We start from the raw sequence: 21,739 nt of genomic DNA, 5'->3' as shown, positions 1-21,739 counted from the left end.
AAGCCAGTATGTTACCACCATACTGTACTGCAGCTCTAGCCCCCCAGATTTATGTTATCCCCTCAACTGTGTTTCCACGCGTCCTCATTTCTGAATTGTATGTCGCAATTCCTTTAAAAAGCCTTTCCCTTCTCTCTCCACATCGTTTTTTCCTCAATGGCCAACAGGGGATGGAGAAAATGATTAGGCAGATTACTAACAAATGGCAGCTATAAATTAATCCCTCTAGTTTTTCCCTCCTGACTGAATGCTTCTATCGTTGTGGTATTTCTGCGTAGCTATTACAGCTGGCTCCCCAGCAATGCATAGAAGAACTCATAAGTGAGGCATTGCTTAAGAACAACCTAATTCTGACCTAGCCAATCAAGAAGTCATTTATAGGTATTCACCACTCTCTTGGCAGTGGTATTTTTAGAGTAATATTCTTCAGAGAATACATTCTTCCACTGCTATACCTTAGAAGCTAATATAAGCAGGAGTAACATATAACCTCTCAGGACACCTGAGCACAGTTGTCCTGACAGAGGGTAGGGTCATAAACTCCTGGCCCACCCACTGAGTCACTGTGACTCTGACAAGGTCACTCTGTTTACCCAGTGACATGACTTATCACTTTTGTAATATAGTATCATAATTTCAAGAGCATTTTCTAGGCAGTTTCCGGAATGAATAATAAAACAGATTGCTGTCGGTAAAGTAAGGGGCAGAGTAAGGAAGCAGTACAGACAGACAGACACCTTCTGGTGGATGAACAGACTCCTCCCACTTTGGCAAATTTGGCCACAGACATTACTTAGAAGCAACATCTACACAATGAATTAGTGTTCCTTTTCACACCTCAACCTTCTTACACATGTGCAAACAAGGAAACCACCACAAGGAAAAAAAAAAAAACAGCTCTCTGGAGAGAGTACACTCAGCCTTCAAAAAATCTGAGTCACTAGAGGGACATACAGTTTGACTTCATCCATCCTAACACCCAGCGTTCTAAGCACCAGGCTACGGAGGAAATGCATACACAGTTCTGACAAACACTGAGCATGCAAATCATTTGATGAGTTATGAACTTATGATTCTTAAGGAAGCACTTTTAGAATATTTTTTACAAGGATAAGAAAACGTTATGTGAGATCTAAAAATAGATAAAATTTAAGCACACTTCATGGACCTCAGGCAGGGTCTCGAGTTAAAGGAAATTTAAGTACCCTGTATGGAAACACTCACTTTTAACAAATAGACATGCTTTGCATAGTTAAGTGTTCTTGAATTTCACTTGTAGACTCTCTAAAGGGACACTGACTTCAGGTCACTGGCTCTGAAGCAAGAGTCAGATTACGGGATAAACTTCCAGATGCTCCCATGCCCTTTGTTCTTGGCCTGCGACCCTGTGTTCCATCCCTCCAGCCCAGAGTAGAATTATCTCTTTATCCCTCGCAAGCCTTCACTTGCATGAGGGAACAAACCTGGTTATTGCTTTCTTAGCCCAGCAGAGGTTTGTTCTCTTGGTAAGATTAAGACTAGAACACAAAATAACTCAGGGTACTCTCACAGTGACCTCAATAACCTTTTCTTCAGCTTCTTCTGAATGCTTGTGAACCTCCAAAACTGGCATGTTCAAATGCTGGCCTCCCAAGTTATGGTATTAAAGGGCAGGGCCCTTCGAGAGGTGACAGTCTTATGACTCTGCACCTCCTGAATGGGATTAGTGCCCTCAGTCAACAGGCCTTGTCCTTCCCCTATGGGAAGTCGTGGTGAGAAGATTACACTAAGAAGGTGGGTACTATGAACAATGGCCCTTACCAGACACCCAACCTACACCCATCTTCGTCGAGAACTTCCTAGGCTCAGAACGGTGAGAACTAACATCCTCCTATATACAAGCTGCCCGCTTACTGGTAGTTGTTATTGTAGTCCAAATGGACAATGCTCTATTCAAGGTGTCTACTTTCCCTTCTTCTTCCCTTTCCAGCAACAATGTTGTCTATCCGCTACAAAAGTGGACCTGTGTGCTTAGAGCATTGGCTCCGTTCATAGACCTTTTCCTATCAGCAGAGATAGTCTGACTTCGCAACTCAGGTGCGATCCTCAGAGAAAGCCATCTATAACACTCAACATGGCTCAGGCGTGAACATTTCTAAGGAGAGCCCGAGTCTGACATTCTACTGTGGGCTAACCTACAAAATTAATAATAATAATAATAATAATAGCTCTAAACAGCAAACTTCACTTCTCCCCTTTGTCTGAGAACTCTCCAGCAAAATGTTCAAAATTCAGCAATACCTATTTACCTCCTGTCTCCGAAGGTTTCCAAAAACCAATGGGAAGGCATACACAGGAGACTATGCAGATGCACTCAAAGAGCTTGGTGACCTAGGGGTGATCTTATTAGTCATCTGCTCGGGCACATTTCTGTTACCTGCTAAGGCATTTTGCAAATGTGTACCTTCACACTATCCAAGTTTTATAATTAAGCTTAATTTTTTAATTGTTAGGTTTATCTTGAGACAGCGTTCAGCGTAACTGGCCTCAAGCTTGCCTACGCGCACTGGGGACCCAGTGACCTTGCACTTCCGATCCCCTGACTTGGCAGCCCACCTGGATTGTGCAGTGCGAAGAGTGAACTCAGAAGCTCGTGCACACAAGATGAGCAACCATCCACTGAGCAATGTCTCCATTCCGCAGTTTGTGAAAAAGACACAGGAGGAATGACACACCTTCCTAGCAAACCAAAGCTACAAATATTTTTTCATTGATTATTAACTACAGGGTATTCGTTTATTTGTTTACTTTTATTCTAAGTAGGAGCTCTGCTCATTGGACACTGCATGCTGACAAAAGAAAGCCCTGGGCAAGGCTCAGGCACAGAACAAGCAGGGAAGTATAACCTCTTGGAGCAAAGCCTTGAAATCCACCTTGATTTTTTTTTTTTTGGTTGTGTAAAATTTTCAAAATTTCTAACTTCTTTAAGGCAGTAAATTTGTAAAATTGCTTTGCTGTCAATAAAATGTCATAATTTTTTAACCAATGCCACTTGTCTATATTTTCTGTTCCAGGGGAATGAAATTTTGTCATTTTCTCCTAATTGTCAGTGTTGATCCAGAGAGCGAACTGCCAGATCCAGTCATCCAGACTGGTTATCTTCAGATGTCAAGACTGTAGGTCGACGGTTTCTGTCTGCATTCATATTTTAAAATAGAGAGTGCATTAAAGAGGCGGTGACCGCGTTTTCATGGGTAAGATCGCCAGTATTAGTATTTCAAATTGGAGAGGAAAAGCTTTCGGTGTAAAAATCCATTACTGTGTTCGTGTTTTCAACATAAGTGATGAAAACTAATAAACCCAACTCTAACATAAATAAAAACTCGACAGCAGACACTGAGACGGGCACCCATGCGGCAGAACAGGGAGTCCACACCAGCGTGACTGTTGTCGTTTTCCTACAATGGCTCTTTACTGAGGCTCATCAGTACGCTTGAAAACATGCCAGAGTGCAGGAAACGGTTATACAATGGGACTTGTGTGTATATGTTTTCAGGGGTCACCGTCTTGTGCTAACCAATGGGGGTCGGGGGGCTCCTCCCTGGGAACATTATTCCTCATGCTCTCGACATTTAATTGCCGTCCCTTGTCAATGCTTGAGGCCCCGAGATTTCCCTTCGTATGTTAGTCTGTCCATTAGTGTCGTCCTTGCTTACGTCTTGTTTAGGCAGCACGTTGTTGAGATTCCATGGGTGTAGCTTTCCTGACATTTCTAGGAGATGCGATCTCACAGCGGACTTCCTGTTCCTCTGGTAGGTTATATTTATCTATTTAGGAATAGTTAAGAATATAAATAACAACAATTAAGGAAAAAGAGGACATGAATTTGAGAGAGAGCAAATGTGCCTAGGAGTGGGTGGAGGAGGGAAGGAACAGGGAAAAGTGGTGTCACACTTTAATTTCAAGGTTTTTAAAGTGCATGAAGCAAAACCTGGTGGGGTGGGGTGGGCTGACCACAGATTCTTCTGATTCTGAGCAATCCCAATAACTACAGACTAATGGACTGAACAGCAGGAAATTTCCTCTATCAAATCAGGATGGACAGCAAGGACTTAGAGACATTACAGAGAAAACTCAAGGATCACAAACCTTTTACTCCTGCGAGATAAAAGAAAATCTAGGCAACTTTGGATCCAGTATGATATACTAGATAGGGATATCAAAGGCACAAGCCATGTAAGAGGCAATTGATGTGTTAGATTTCATTAAAATTAAAAATGTTGGTTACCCAAAAGATGCTGCCAAGAGAGTGAAAAGACAAAGTTTAGAATGAGAGAAGGCATAACTGATTGATGGTTACTCAAAGAATTCTCAAAACTTGTCAAGCTTAAAAACAAAGCAAAACACTGCTTTAAAGAGGAAACAAAGACTTTAACAGATGCTCCACCAAATAAGATAAGAAAATATGCTATGAAAAAAAAACTCCACACGACAATGTCAATCGGGAAATGCAAACGCCACCTGCCTACGACCTCTAAGAAAGGCCAAAATCTATAACTCCGACAACACCAAATGTTGGCAAGGACGTAGAGCTACAGGAATGTGCATTCATCACTGGTAGGAGCGGGAAGCCCTGCGACACTTTGGAAAATAGTGTGCTAGGTCCTTATGGAATTAAACATATCCTTACCATATTAGCCATCAGTAATAGTCCTCAGTGTTTACCAAACAAGTTGAAAAATGTATGGCCACACAAGCCCTTGCACATGGATGTTTATGGAAGTCTTATTCACAATTACAACTTAGAAACATCATGATGTCCTCTCACATTAGGTAAATTGGGACAAATAAACTGGCTCACCTATAAAACTGAGATATCATTTGGTCCAGAAATTAAATGAGCTACCAAGTCACAGAAGATATGGAGCCAGTTTAAACTAATATTATTAACTGAAAGAAGCCATGTTTTATTATATCCTACATAATAATAATATGCATTATTATGTTATATAACACATTATAGGAATATTGTATTACTACTACATCATAGACATATAATGCATTATATATCATTCAGGAAAAGATAAAACTATGAAAAGAATCTATGGGAGAGAAGGCTGATGAGGCAGAGCATGGGGTTTGTAAAGGCAATGGAACTACCCTATATGATACTATGATACCGTTCCCTTATACATGTGATTAGGTGCTCCCCAATTTTTGGCACCACAAAAATGGCAGCATGTATATTTCTTTAGCCTCCTTTCACCTTCCTTCTATTTCCAAAACTGAAAGCATCCGTGTTAATCTCTAATAAACACTAGGAAAGGAATCCGGCAGCACGAATCAGTTCGCATTCTCGCCAGCATCCCTGTACCTACCTCTTGGTTCCCTCCCACTTTCAACACCACAGACACTTTCTGCCTCTGCATGTCAGCTGTTTTGTAATCTTCCATGGTGCCTCAAGCTTTTAGGAGATTAAAAATATTAATCAGAGTGGGGCGGTGGCTCGCTGATAACGCTCTTGCCTAGTGTGCAAGACACCCTGGGCTCCGTGCTAAGCAGCACTGTATTCTCTAGGCATGGTGGTGCATGCCTGTAATCCCAGCACCCCAGAAGTGAAGGCAAGAGAATCCAAAGTTAAAAGTCATTCTCAGCTACATAGCAAGTTCAAGACCGGCCTGATTTGAGAAGAAAAATAAGAGCAATTTTTAAGCAATGTTTCAGGCATTTGTTCTTAATATTTTCCATGACAAGAAGGCTGTAAAATGTTTCTCTTCCTCTACCTATAGTCAGACTCCCAAGGGAAGAATTGCTGGGAAATATTATCTAAGTCATAGATGCATCATATTCATAAAATAGCACATAGCCACTGGATTGTTTTTCTGAGATTTATATCAGTTTATATGTATTTGAGTGTTCATTTTCAGATCATAGCACTTGGTGCCACAATGTAGACATCCTCTTGCTCTTAGGGGAGCTAGCGCTTGGATCCAGGGCACTGTGCACTCAGGTTTAAGACATGCTTCTCCACTGAGCTGTGCCTGCAAGACCTGGCAGTTTAAAAAGATTTCAAGTTACTTATATCTTTCAACAATGACAACAACCAACAACAAAGGGTCATATGTCGGTCTAATTAGTTCTTACTAACAAAGGTATAGGTTTTATTGTTTACCAATAATGTTTTCTCATTTGCTAAGAATTTGGTTAGATTCCTGGCTCCTCTGTTTACTGAAATTTTTAAGCTGTGTGGTTTATCCCTGCGTTAAAGCTGCAGATTATCGTTGACATCCTTTTTGTTTGTATTTTTCTTTCCTTGCAAAGCTTAAAGTTTTAAAGTATTTCAAAAGATTTCAAATGCTTCTTTTCAGTACTTTTTTTACCAGTTTTCTACAGGGTGTGTCCTAAGGTATAGTAAGTCTTTTGAGTGACACATAGCCAACACCAAAAACTGACTGGCTCATCCCCCACCCCATTTTCTTTCAGCTCTTTGACCATGAATTCTTAAGCATAAGAATATACTGCAGTACTTTTATTTTATTCATTTACTACGCATATTTTTAAAAGCCAGCCACGTTTTTAAAGTGCTGTCCTTTGTCACTTCTGTCATGTGTTCTGACATTAGGACCGGCAATTTCAATAAGTTTTATTAATAGAATTCTTCCTATTCGTGCCTGTTTATATTATTCCGTGTGCATGTTGAAAAGTTACAAATATTGGAAAAGTCTAGTTAGATTTTGTAAGTTATGATTTGAATGGGAAATAATTTCCTTACAGGTACATGGCTTTGGACTTGGTGGCCTGCTTATGAGCTATACAGAGTAGCAATTACAGTCCTGAGGGCTTTGATCTGATCAATGGATTAACCCCTCTATGAATTCATAATCTGATGGCATTATCAAGAAATGAGAAAGAGTAGAAGACGTGTCTAATTGCAAGAAGATCTGACCTATGTGTCTTGTCTCCACTCCTTCTACTCTGTAGCACTCTGGCCACCACCACGAACTGAGCAGCTCTTCCCTCTTAGGGCTATGACACTGTCGCTGACCACAGGCCAGCAAGTCAAGCATAGATGAGAACCCCAGAAGCAGTGAGTCGGGAGAGGCAACTGTTGCCTTTCAGCTGTTTTTCTCAGGGACTTGTCAGAACAATGAAAAGTCTAAACCGTAAATGAATGGACCTGGGTCAGCCTCTATAGAAAGCTGCCCATCACAGCATTGAGTTTTAGATCTCGCAATTTCATCCACGAGATCGCACCTAATTTTCACACCCACCTCAGAATTTTTACACTTCTACAATTTAAAGTCAATGAGGTTGACACTTGAGACTGCCCATTATATTAAACCTACTTCCACAGCTTCTTGCTGACGGACTTTAATATCAAGTGAGTAGACAGAGACATTTAACACATACATTACTCCCTTGCTTCTTTAATATACAATTCTTGTCATTTATGTGGAAGAAGCCTCGAGACTAAAATGTTGCATGTTCTAGTCTTAGAGATTTCCAGTGAGAGTAAGAAAACACTACCAGACTTATACTCAAAATAACAGTCCTGTGCTTTCTACCCTCAAAGCTGAGGCCAAAATATTAAAAGAGAAAAATGCAACCACTTGGAAGGAGTCTATAGGGAACGGTTGCTATAGAAAACGTAAGCTGTAACATGTGCCAAGTAGATCTTCAGCCTGACACACTCTTCTTAATGACATTTCACAGACACAGATATCAGATCATTGATAACATGGACCAGTGATGTTTAAAAAGAAGACATATCGATGCCAAGCTTAAAACACACCCAAAAGGAGAAAGCAGTTGAAAAGTTAATTATCTTTATGAACTTTTACCCTGCACCACTATTTATGTATTGCTGGCTGGGCGGTAATATTGGAGACTATAAAGCTGATGTTCTTTACTTTTTAAATTTCTAAAAGCTGTAAACAGTGGATTCAGGCCAGTACGTAACGTAGGCTTGTGGGTCATACGTGAGCCATTTCTCCTCCTTCAGAAATTCAAGACCAGAGACAGCTGAGGGAAAACTGCCTTTTCCATCCCACCAAAGCCTGTGGCCCTCCTCTGTTACAGTGGACAGATATCTCAGGGATTCCCAGTTCCTGTCCTTTATGCACAAGTCCTTGACTCTATATAATGGTGTTTTATAAACATCCATAACAAGTGACATCATCCCCTATGTTGTTTACTATATTAAAAATTACTTGACCCTCCCACTGGGAAGAATAGTATTGATATGACTGTTTTCTTATTCTATTGAATGAATCTCTCAAGACTGGATGCTTTAGGCACTAAGATAACCACAGAGGAACTATAAATACAAACAGGTCCTCTCAGAGCACTACTGTTTCCGAGCAGCAAGCAAAGAGGGGGTGGGGAAATGACCCAATGACACGGTGAGAAGCTTCTCGGTGAAGCGAGTCATGTTCACCAAGGCATGGCCAGTGGGGACAGAGCAGAAACTTGGGATGGCTCCAAAGAGGGGAGCTACAAACTGACTAACAAGCGACACACCCAGTGAGACTATCTCCAAGCAAACCTTCACAGAGGAATAAAGAATGTTTTTGTCGGAAGACTTCCAAGACTCCAACCGCAAGATGAGGAGATTGCTGACTGATATCAGTAGCCAAATGATGTGTTCAGAGCACAGAAACAATTGTGCCAGAGCAAAGCAGGGCTATGGATATTCATGTAGAAACAACTATTTTATATTTTTTAAGTATGGAGGGTAACAGCCTGTATGAATACTAGCCAACACTAAAGAAATGAGACAGATTATAGATATCACTGATAAAACTCAAAGAGCTAAAATAACCTATGTACTATAGTCAGTATTTTCATTAATTTAGAGGAAAAATTTTTTAAAGAGAGGGGGTAGTGCCTATCTCGCTGCTAATAAAGTCAAGAGAATGTGTATCGAAAACAGTGTAAGAACAGAGCAGGCAGCAGTTCCATTGATAAACATCTGCCTGCATGCAAGCACAAGTACCTGAGATCAGATCCTTTGCACCCACGTAAAAGCCAGGCATGAGAGTCTCACAATCAGAGCATACGGAAGGCAGAGGTAAGGGGAGCCATGGATCTCACTGTGCAAACCAGCCTCGGCCAGCTGATCAACTCCAGATGCTGTGAAACTTCCCATTGCAAACAAGCAAGCTAGAGAGTGACCATAGCGGGCACCCAGTGTTGAAGGCTTCTCCATGCACAAACACAGATGTACACAACACACATACATACAGAGAAATGTACATAATACACACACACACATACACAGAGCAGTAATCTTCAGCTTTCAGCTCACTAGATACCAAATCAAACTTGCTAGGGCGAAGATTATTACCACAAACAGGCTCACCCCAATCGTCCATCAACCTGACAAATAAATGCACAAGAAGTACTTGCTACTCGGATGTGTGCCCTGTCTGAGACTCCAGTGCAGAGGTGGCGTCCGTGTGGAGTCTGACATGCCACTGTGCTATCAGCTGAGCGATTGTAAGAAGGTCCTCTGACTGCAGATGTGGATAGTGCAGAATGCCAGTTTAAAGAAAGAACAGCAGTCTTGAAGGATAAAAGCTGCTGAAACTACGAGATAAGACATCAAGAATCTCACTGATGGTAAAAATTAATGAGATTGCTGAAATAGAAATTTTATTTATATAGACATATAGATAGATTTGTATAGACATATGCTTTATTAACAAGCATACTCTATAGCATGTATGAATGTGGCTAAGTATTTGTTATCACTATTAGAGAAGAAATTACATTTATTTTAATTTGTATTAGTTTGGAACAATTCAGAAATATTCTACTCTAATTTGTTCTTTTTTGGGTCAAAACAGTGTTTTCAGTCAAGTCTGGATAGTCTTACTTGTAATGATATGCCCATCACTTAGCCTAGGTATAGTTTTTAGGAATCATTTCAAACCACACAGACCAGAACTGTACATAAGCTGCAGTTAAATCCAGAACAGGTGTCACAATGAACAAAGATCTGAAACCAGTCAAAGCTCAGAGAATGAGAGACTGCATAGACTTGGCCCTAGATAGACATCTGTATCTTCCCACGTCCTCCCAGGGCTCGGGGAACATATCAAAGAAGAGAGGCAAAAAGATCAGGAGAACCAAAGTGGAAATGCAACAGAGAAGGTGCTTGTATGAACTCACAACTGTTGGGACAGCCTGCACAAGACCTGTGCAAGATGAAGCCAGGCACAAGTGGGGAGTGGGAAGGTGGCCGTGAAGTCCCACCCCTACTGAGGCACTATTGGCAATTGGTGCTACTAGGAAAGAGGAGTCAGTTTTCTGCAGGGATGCAGCAGCTGGGTTACCCATGCCCCACTAAGCCTATACACCGCACATACTGGCAGCACTAAATGGACAAACTGGATTCAACAACAACAATAACCAATCAAAGCAAAAACAAAACAAAAGACCAAAATAACAAACGAAAAATCATGAAATTGTGAGGAATAGTGGGGGCAGGAGAAGAGGAGTTGGAGATGAGGGAAATAGGGGGAAGATTTTACCCAAACATATGCATGAAACTCTCAAACAATTAACAATAAAGGAAGAGGCGCCACCATGAGATGTGGTTACTCTAGCCACACGTTCTGAGCAATTGCTAATCATTAGAAATATGTAAAACACAAGGGACCTCTTTAAATAGAACATCTACTTAGTCTCCATACTCTCGTAAACTAAATATAACGGCACATTTTCATAGACACATTTCTGTAAAATGCCATCTAATTCCTCAAGATTGTGGAGCTTAGTATCATAGATAGCTCCTTTTCTGCAAACCCTTCCATAGCCAGACTCAGCGCGAAGGGTCACATGGTTCTCAATAAAGGCATTTTCTCTCCATCTTCTGAACACATAAATCTCCATCTTCTGAACACACGAGAAAACCCTTAAATGATACAGTTTTCAAATCAAGATCATTCCTCCTCTGTCACCCACTGGGCAGACCATGCAGCCTAATTGAGTTTAAATATTTCTCAGTAAGGATTGTGAGCACACAACTGAGTGAGGAGGAACAGAAAAATCTTTGTAACTTCATCCATGGCCCGGAGGGTGCTGTTCCAAGTATACATTAGGTAAAACTACATAAATTGACATTTCTGTGAATCACAACTGGTTTAACAGAGATCTGTAACCAGTCAAAGAGACTCGATGAAACTTTATACGAAATGAATTAATGATATTCTCAAACAAAGGCATTTGGACAGCTGCCAACAAAGCTGGTTTCCATGGCCATCCTCCTAGCAACGCGTGTGGACACCAAGTTCCGCAGTTTATGCAAACCTAAACTGGTATTGAGCACAGCAGTTCCATGAATCAGGCAGATTAAATGCCCTGATCTCTGCTTTGCAGATGAGGAAAATAAGGTGCAAACATTAAATCACTGGTAAATGTGTATAAAAGTTAAGTCACCTCTGTGAACATCCAAAAGTAATAAGAAAGGGAATCTAACCCTTTCTCTTAGAATCTATTGCAAATAGCATCCTTCAAAGGGTGAATCAAAAGTATGTAAGGGCACCTTGTGAGCCAGCATGATGGTACACACTGGGCTCCCGCCACCAAAGAGAAAGAAAACATGCTGGTTCTAGTAGCTCACTCCCAGAGTGTACATGTGGACAGATTCCAGAAACATCTACGTGATAAGAGGCTAGATTGGAATTACCAAGTGCTTTCAAAATATGTGGGTGGGAACTCAAGTACATTCTTATAATTTATTTGCCTACTTCTGCAACTCATACTTTTCTCTAGAATTTTATCCTTTCCCTCACAGGCCCGTCTCTTATCCACAAAGGTCACGTCTGGTTAACTGGAGACTCAAACACTGCACAAAGCAAACACTGTGGACCGCACACCATCAGTCAGGGCACCAGCCTGGTAACTTCTGGTAACCACAGCCTGGAATGCAGCTCACAATGGCATCTATTAGCTAAAGTAAACAGCCAACGACTCAAATCGATTTCGGCAATGTAATGACTCCACTTAACCCTAAAGAGACACTCACCACAGTGATCATCGTATCTTCCTGATGAAAGGGATCCTGTATGTTAACTTGAAAATGAGGCAATTACATAGAGTGTGAGCTATAGTCAGATATAATCAAGTCCCTCTTCAACTATCTGCCCATAAAGCAATGACAGGCTCTTGCTTATTTACTAATTAAAAATAATATATATTTTACCAACACTATCTTTAGATACCAAGACTGATAACCCCTTCTCTACTGTCTCAGACTGGGGAGGTGTCAGCTTACAGAGATCAAATCTCACTTGGGACCAAGGACACAACCCTGTGACTGTGGAGAGCGAGCCTTAAATACTTACTCACACAGCAGAACACCATTTTCTAGAGAGGCTCGAAAATCCTTGGTTTCAAAATTCTTCTCAGTCACAGCCTGAAAGACAGACGTGGGCATTCAGTAAGTAGGGACGAGAAACAAAGTCAATTCACAATGCTGTTAACTAACAAGCATTTGATGTTTTAGCTGAATGATTTGCTTGTATCACCAAAAGTCATTCCTCATAGAAATTGTGTACTATTCTGTGTTATAACCATGTTAGTGTGAATAAGTGTGTCCTGTGGTGTAATCATTTTATTGGATGACAGAGTAAGGTTACAGAGGCCATGAATTTGAGGAAGAGCAAGGGTAGAAGGGAGGGATCAAAAGGAGGAAAGGGAAGGAGCAATGATGTAACTATACTACAACCTCAAACAAAAATGAAGAAATATTTTTTAAAAACTAAACTAAATTTTTGTTTGGTTTTTCAAGACAGGGTTTCTCTCTAGCTTTGGAGCTTGTCCTGGAGCCTCTTGTAGACCAGGCTGGCCTCAAACTCAGAGAAATCTGCCTGCCTCTGCCTCCCGAGTACTGGGATTAAAGGAGTGTGCCACCACTGCCCAGCTAAACTCAATTTCTAACGAGTTTCAAAAGAGAACTATGGGTGAATCAATAAGAGTAAATATACACAATTTAAGATACAAACTGGAGAAAACTACATTTGAAAGTCATGAATCTTACATCCCAGGTCAGGTAAATGGGTCAGGCACATGATGCAATAATGTCCACCATTCTCCTCTCTCACTGTTGCTGTCTCTGCCATTCACCCAGAACTCTGGATTCCATAATGTTCCATAGTGCCTGAGATTGCTACAGCCAGATAGTAGGCCTGAGAAGTCAGGGGATAACTTCACAGCTGCTTTTCTACTCAAAGTTAGCAGAGCAGAGCATGGTAATGTGTGTCTATATTCCATAAGACCGACACACACACACACATGCATACACACAGACACACACACACACACACACACACACACACAGGGGACAGGGATAGAGAGAGGAAAAGAAGAGAGATTGACTTAGTTTCTCATCATAAGTGTCTGGCCAGGCTGTGATATCCTCAAACCCAGGAAGAAATAGAGGGTCCATCTCCTGTATGACATCCACTCAGCTGTAGAAATTAAACACAATCCTTCTGTCTCTGTTCCTACTGGAACACAGAGCTGAAGGTTAATAATAAAGAAGCAAGTAGCTTTGCCCTCTTAGATCTCAGGCATAGAAGTAAAGACCACATCTAAAAGCATAGTTTAAAAAAACTGCCTAGACAGAATGATGTACCTTACTCCTTTCAGAATTACCAGATTAGCTCGGATAACCTGTGCAACCAACTCCAGAATTTCCCCCACAAACATATCAGAAACAAACTCAAAGTGAGGGTGGACCCACGTATGAAAAACACCGAGACAGCTAATTCTTCAGAAATCTCCTCCCAATAGTCAAAGAGCGAGACCCAGAAATGCTCGACACAGTCAGAGTCACTATCTCCAATCCAAGCAAAACCCTCGGGAGCACCAGTATAGGACAACCATGACATTCTCAAGCCATTTAGATGACAAATGGTGATGGAGAGGAAAGGCTGTGATCTGCAGACACACGGAGAGCAATGAAAAATGACAGTCACCACAGTGCACAGCCAGTCCAGAGAGCAGAGTGTAGCAAGTGACAAGAGGGAAGGGACTTGAGGCACACAAAGCTTAGCTCAACTCTACTTTCACTGCCTAAGAGCGATGAGTTATCAAACACATTAAATCATCTCCCCCGAGTCTGGAAATCCAAACAGGGAAAATAATCGCAAGACCATTCATGTGTAAAGGCTGCCAAGAGTGTCCACCTAACCCACGACATGAGTGAATTCTGACGTTGTCACTTGTCCATACTCTAGAGTAATTTAACACACAGCCAGGCTGAATTATGCCTAGAATCCTATTAAATAAAGTCAAGATGCTGAAAAAGAGCTATTCAGAAACCCTAACTGCCCCCAAAGGGCTCACTTTAAAAGACTACAGAGCAGGGGCTGGATAGCTGACTTGGTGGTTAGAGCACTGCTCTTCCAGAGGACCCAGGTTCAATTCCCACTACCCACACGGTGGCTCACAATCATCTGCAACTCGAGTTTTTACAGTAGGTAACTTCTCACTATCTATTCACTTCCCACAGCAGGAAATTCAGTCCTTCCCATCACTCACGTTTCACCAGTAAGAAATGTGAAGCTAAGCAACTCAACTGTCCAGAAAATCAACCCCATGTTCATTAGATTCTAGAAACCTAAATTAACAAACCACACCATTACACCTTCAAAATTAATCCTTAAGTGTTGAGCGTTTAAACGGCTACTCACATTTCTAAAAGTTCATTGTTTTCAGTAGTCTGACTTAAAGATGGCATTGTTTTTAACCACAAACTGAGTATGTGTGTGTACACATGCGTGTTCGTGTGTGTGATAATGAAAATAAAACTTGGATACTCTAATATTTCATACAATGAAAATTCTTTCTGAATACTTTAATCTTCTCTAGACATTTTATGCACCTTAGAAAGCAAGCATACTCCAGGTTGGTGGTGGCAAACGCCTTTAATCCCAGCACTCAGGAGTCAAAGGCAAGCAGATCTCTGAGTTCAAGGCCATCCTGGCTTACACAGTGAATTCCCGGACAGCCAAAGTTACACAGGGAATCCTTGTCTCAAAAAACCAGGAAGGAAGAAAGAGAGGGAGGGAGGGAGGGAGGGAGGGAGGGAGGGAGGGAGGGAGGAAAGCAGAAGAAAAGGAGGGAAAATGTGTGTGCTATACATATTGCCTATCCCATTTCAGTAACTCAAAACTGATTAATTCTCAAGCAGCAATTCCTGCATCCATACATAAAGTTAGCTATAACCCTGCCTGCAGAACCGAAGTGAAATGATACAAAACTCTTGAGACGTTTAAACCAAGGGAAGCATAAATTCGCAGTATGAATGTCTTTCAACACCAGAGCCCACCTGAGCTGCATTCCTTAAGGTCACTGCCCCAGCATCACCAGCTGCCCAGGGAAGGCTGGGGTCAGGATTCTGGCTCCTGGAGTCTGTGTTTCAACTCCTGCTCTACCACTCTCTACCAGTAACTGTCCAGACTGCTTCACCTGTTGGCATCCTCACCCGTGAGAGGGAGACGACAGGTCTTGTGGAGTCAGGCTGGGAATTACATGAGATGACACACTTAATTACGATGACAGACTTAATGCCTGGCTCAGAAGCAGTCCCAAACACTAGCCATTACAGCAGGTGCTCTCTAGCCAGACAGCAACTCTTACCATCTTTCCACAGTAGAGAAAAAGCTGTGTCCTTGAACATGGATGTCTAACTTACCTGGTATTAACTCAGCATTCTTTAAAGAAACTGACTCCAGACTATAAAAAGTTACCAAATCAATGCTGTATCTAAAAACATTGTTAAAAATTAAAACGATCTGTAAAACACCTCGTAACACGGTGAGGGCAGTTTGTTTTTAAAAATTAAATTATAGGGTTTTTGGGGTTTTTTTTTAATTGATTTTATTGAGCTACACATTTTTTTTTCTGTTCCCCTCCCTGCCTCTCACCTCACCTTCAACACTCTCCCAAGGTCCCCATGCTCCCAATTTTCTCAGGAGATCTTGTCTCTTTCTACTTCCCTAAATTATACTTTTAAATGAGACCCATCCTTACACTAAGGAGAATAAATATTTGTAAGAAATCAGTGGTCTGGAAGAAATTCCAGTTTTGAGAGAACATTTGGGCAGTTTTAGTCATCTGGGTCTCCGATGACTGGGAACCTTACTCATTAGCAAGCTATTTAAGGTGTGATACGTTTTTACGTAATGAGGCTGTGATTCATAGGGTTAAGTAAATAGAGACCACAGGCTTTCCACTTAAGTTATCAAACAAACAGGTGTGATCACCTTGCAGTCAGCCACGCCTTCCCCTCTAAACCATCTCTTTCTCCCTCCCTCTTCCCTCTCTCTTTTTCTCCCTCTCTCCTTTCCATGTGATCCAGTTAAATGAAATCACCATCTTAAATAATTTGAGGACACATTCATTCAAGGACAGGATTTAAACTCAGAGCTGGTCCACATCACACCACGTGGTCCTGCTTGACCCCTGCCTATCAAAGGGAAAAATCTTTGCCCTCTCCTTCATGGTATACAAAAGATGCTTTAAAGTACTTAGCCTGCTCTAGAACAAAAGGGGACTCCCCCTCTAGCCCAAGCTCCTTCTTGCAAGCATGTGTCCCCAGGTGCTGAGAGGTCACCCTGCTGAAAGGAAGCCACGGAGTGACAGGACCAAGCGGGGACTCCTGACTGAGATGCCTGTTGGAAGTCATAATTAAGCTAATAAAGTATAGGAGGGACAGAGCTGGCGCCAGGACACATTCTGCACAGCGCTGCCGCCAAACCTGTCTAGCCACCTGCCTCCAAACATTAACAGAGGGAGCTTTTAAAGGGCAGATCTTGTGGAAGACGATAATAGCTAATGACAGGCAGCAACCATCAAGTTCACAAGTGTTCAAAAAAAACAACATTTATTCTGTTATAAAATATCTAAATTCAATAAATAAACAGGAATTACCTTTTGAACCCCTTCTTGTCTGACTGATGGTTTTGCTCTAATCCTTTCACTGGATAAGATTTCTCACCAATACAAGCAACAACTCCCCCAAAACTTCGTAGCTCAGTTCTATCTCTGACCATATAATCACATAACTTAAATCTAAACATTATAGAAACTTCTCAATGACCGTTCATGTGCATGTTATCAGCAAAACACCCACTGACTGCCAATCAGCAAGCTCTAGCCCTAAAATTTTTCACATTGTCTGGTGCAGCCACTGGAAAGTGTCCACAATCCTGAAGACTATCTCTATTTTTGTGCAAGTCAAGATTCCAGAAATGCAGGGCCTGTGCGCATTTGTTTTAAAAGGGATAAGCAGGGGTCATTTCCTGATCAACACTAGGCTGTGAACTTCAGTTGTGCTAACAACTGATTCCCAATTGTCATCTCACAATTGACTTAGCAGCTACTAAAATATATATGCTTGGAGCTGGAGAGATTACTCCGCAGTTAAGAGCATTGGCTATTCTTTCAGAGGATCCGGGCTCAATTCCCAGCACCCACCTGGCAGCTCACACCTGCCTGTAACTCCAATTCAAGGGCTTCTGATACCCTCATACAGACAAACATGCATGCAGGCAAAACAAAAATATATAAAAATAAATTTTAAAAATTATATGCTCGTCCTATCAATCATTCCAAATTCCAAGGAGCATTTGACATTAGAAGGCAGAAGAGCCACATGGTGAAACAATTCACAGAAGACAAATCTGCCTTCACTTTCCAGTGGGTGATAACTGGATATTCACAGGTCATGGGAGACCTCCTAATGAGATGAGTCCTTCAAGAAGTGGCCGGCTGCTAGGCACAAAGGGAACTGGCAAGCTTTTCTGTCTACCAATAAAACCGGCAATAAATTCAAACCGTACTCTCTTTTGTTCATTTTGGAATCAACTACAGAACAATCCACATGACTCCACAGAGCAACACACTTTCCTGCGACAATCCAATCATTTTCTATAATGCAGCGATTTTTGACAGATCTCTTTAGCTGCACACACCCAAAGCTCACAAATGCAAGGACTGTGGCTCACAGCATACATTAGAGAAAAACATGACTATGATGGACGGGATTCCCTCAAACCGTGAGTCAGGATAGATTCTTATTCTGGAAGTGGTTCCTTGTAGGGCGTTTGGTCATAACAAACAGAAAAGTGACTAATATGTCCCAGTTTATATGTAAAGAAAAGTTACCCAACTTTATATATGAAGAAAAGCTGAGACTCTTGGGTCAGTAAGCACTGAGCATCAAATAAGAATGTCTATGTAAACACTTGGTGAACTCATAGTCCTATGGACCTCCTATGCCTCAGGCTTCCTGGGCCCTACCACACGTTCCTCACTGGCTAAAATACAGCTGACCCATGCGTGCTCACTGCTCATGTGAAATCCAATTACTCACTCATCCTAGGACTATGTACATGCCAGAATATAAAACTTCTGGCTACATTACAGATGGCTTTCTAGGGAGAAGAGGTAGCCTTGATTCCTGTCGTCAATTTATTGACATGGCCTTCTCCTACACAGGTGTGAACACATCCTAGCTCTCCCAGCTGCTCACGAATAAGAACAGAAGTCAATGAGAACACATCATTCTGGTATTCTGACTCGTGATACAAGATGACAGGACCTAAAGTCGTCTGAGAGAAGGGGACCTCAACTGTGGAAATGCCTCCAGAAGATTAGGCTATAGGTGGGCATTCCTAGGGAACACCTTTTAAATTAGTGATTGATGCCAGAGCATCATGGGTGAGAACATCCCTGGGCTTCTGGTCCTGTCCTGGGTTCTTTAAGGAAGCAAGATGAGCAAACCAGTAAGCAGAACTCCTCCATGGCCTCTGCATCAGCTCTGGCCTCCAGTGCCTGCTTGACTCCCTTCAGTGATAGGCTTACCTTGAGGTGTAAGCAAAATAAACCGATTCTCTCCTAACTTGCTTTTGGTCCTGGTGTGTCAACACAGCAATAGTAACCCTAATGAAAACACTACTGCACACGGGAACAAACCTTTAAAAATAAGAGCTTGTCACCATGGTAGACCTGCTATTTGAAAGTGTCCCTGGGTTCAGACTGGAGTTTAACTTCCCATTTAAACTATCTTCTAAATAAACTTATTGTGCTCATTTACTGAAAAACAAATAAAAATGAAATATCTGTCTTCGTTTCCCCTTTAAGAATCTGTTTTGAAATATGTGGTCACAATGGCATTTTAAGGCTAGGCATCTCCGTGAACTGTGGCTAACTCTCTGAATTGCAGCGTGTTCTTGGTGAACTGATATTGTATATTCAACAAATAACATGGCTTTGAGGGGCATAATTCTCCAGTCGCTAGCCTCTAGTAAGCTTTGGCATTGGACTACATAGCATTCTGGAATACACCAGAACTATTTTTGCCAATACTAATATCATTTGATAGCAAAACCAAAGCCAACTCAGAAGTCTTCCAAGTTTGTGGCCACCAGAATTGCACAGATCACCGAATTCTAAACAGAATCCAAAGTTTCATGGTGGTCAAAAAGTCTAAAAATTTTTCCTCAGCCACTGCCATACTTGAGACCTTCATCTAAGAGTAGGTGGATTAGTTACAGCTCCTGAAACCTCTTCAGACCCACAGGTCTTCACACAGCCAAGTGGGAAGAGGGGGAAAGAGACAGCAAGAAGGGAAATCAAGAGTCCAAACACTTGAGGATCTCGTTCAGTCATTATGGAGCCAAATGTCAGCGAGGCTTGCATTCTGTAGGCAAGGAGAGAAGTATAATCATTTCTAACGCAGGGCAAGCTACATCCCAAGTGCTACAACCAACTTTAATCTTATAGTCTAAGATTCTTTAAGAGATAGAGCCGAAAGAGAAACAGGAGTGGACAGAACATAGAAAACTAAGAAACAAAGGAGATTTGCTCTAGCATTGACAACAGAGGAAAAGATTTGCTTGTGTCACAGAACCCAAAATCACATGAGCCCTGTTTGCACCAGTTAAGGTCTCTGAAGACACTAAACCCCAAAACATGCTCTTCTTCCAGGTCCATCCTGTTAGCACCTACTGCTCGTGAAGAATAAATCTTGCCTCTAAAGACAGGTCCATACTCGAAACTGTTGCAAACGGTACAGAAAATATTCAAAGAAAAAGTTTCCCCAAAGCCCTGACCAAGTACATGAATGACTTTTTTCCAGATCAAAGAGTCTTTAAATAGTTGCTATACAAATTGTAAGTGGATGTGAACATCCATTATCAGGACATTTGAAGTGTAGTTATAACGCGTGATATAATCATGGGTTTTCAGGAGTCAAAAGATGGTGCTGTTCTGTGCAGAAATGCCTCACACACAGGAGCAAGTCTCAACAATGACCTGCTTACCTCCCTGTGAATTACCGTGAGAGTCATCACTGTGGGAAACCTCATTTTGAGAGGCCATGTGTCTATGTTACAGTGACAGGGGAGAGTCACTGCTTCAGCTAACCTGAACCTCAAATTGAGAGCTCTACCCTTTGTGACCAGGATATAGCTCACTATTCAGGGTAAGCGTAGCATGAGAGACAGCATTCGTATGCCTGCTGCATAGAAATCCCACCCAACCCCCATGATCCTGCATGGATTTCTACTCTAAAACTTTTTCTTCTGTGGCATTCATCAACAAAGTTGTAGTTCTTCAGAAATCCGTTTGTCAACCTTCCATCAATCACCTCAGCCATCAGTTCCTAGAAAGAGGGCGGTATAGTTATCTTCCTACTATATACCCAAAGGAAGCCATTTCTCCACATGAAATCTTAAGACACAAATGTAACAGTACTCACGTGACCCAAAAGAAGTGGGTATAACCCAAACTTTTACCAACTAATGAATAAATTGACTATAATTAAAACCACATACCAAATATCATTGTGGTTTTTTATTGAAGTCCTGATTACAATCAAACCATATAGTGAAATATCAGTGATTTTTTTAAATGAACATCATACAACATGAACAAACCTTGGAAACAGGCAGAGGGAAAGAAGTCAGACAAAAAAGGTCAGAGTGTGTCTCCTCTGCATTATGTTCAACATTTCTACCAAATTAAGATCTCTTCAGTCTACTATTTTTTTCATAATTTAGTTCATATGTTTTCAAAGTGAAAACACATTTAAAAGTATACCAAATGGGGCTACAGCACATGGGGATGTGAACCCCCATTAGGTATTATGAGCTAGCCACACTTCCAATAACTATGAAGAAATCTATCTTTCTCAAGTAACTTATATGCTAAGTAGTTCCCTTTAGGGACTTCCTATAGCCTTCAGAGATCTCAGTAATGCTTTTCAGTTTACCTCAAAATTTAACTTACTGGTTTAAAATATCCATGACCAAGGACTAATTTTATTTGTATTTCCTGGAGTGGTATGTCCAAAAGTTAAAGAATAAGTTTTTAAACACCATTTGGAGCCTATGTACCATCTGCATGAACACACAGAGACACCACCCACAGAAATCAGTAAATTGGGTTTTCCTCAAAAATACTAATGACCTAGAAATCTTCCTTCGGGGAACTACACGACCTCCCTCAGCAGTGCTCAGGGCCCCCATTCCCTTGCACCGTCTCAAGTTTTCCCATGACTTATTATCATGTCCTCCCGAACTGATGTAAGCCCCTGAGGGAGAGATCACAGCCCACAGCTGTCCAGCCTGTAGACATCTTCTGTTTGGTAGTATGCTGAGAAACATAACTTCTGAAGAGAGAGAGAGAGAGAGAGAGAGAGAGAGAGAGAGAGAGAGAGAGAGAGAGAGAGAGAGAGAGAGAG

The 21,739-nt window shown here is 41.5% G+C and overlaps 1 protein-coding gene across 11 annotated transcripts in view; it reads right to left on the bottom strand.

Annotated features, from left to right (window-relative positions):
- Positions 1–21,739, bottom strand: part of Lmo7 (LIM domain 7) — a 184,686-nt gene that overhangs the window by 124,062 nt on the left and 38,885 nt on the right. For all 11 annotated transcript variants that reach the window (XM_050144691.1, XM_050144683.1, XM_050144687.1 and 8 more), the window contains exon 2: positions 12,330–12,400. In XM_050144691.1, coding sequence (XP_050000648.1) covers positions 12,330–12,400 — 71 coding nt within the window. The remainder of the gene's footprint in view (positions 1–12,329; positions 12,401–21,739) is intronic.

The sequence above is a fragment of the Alexandromys fortis genome, unplaced genomic scaffold, assembly GCF_014885135.2.
Source record: "Alexandromys fortis isolate MF-2015 unplaced genomic scaffold, M_Fortis_MF-2015_v1.1 scaffold_43, whole genome shotgun sequence".
Taxonomy (NCBI): domain Eukaryota; kingdom Metazoa; phylum Chordata; class Mammalia; order Rodentia; family Cricetidae; genus Alexandromys; species Alexandromys fortis.
This window is presented reverse-complemented; position numbering and strand designations above follow the sequence as displayed.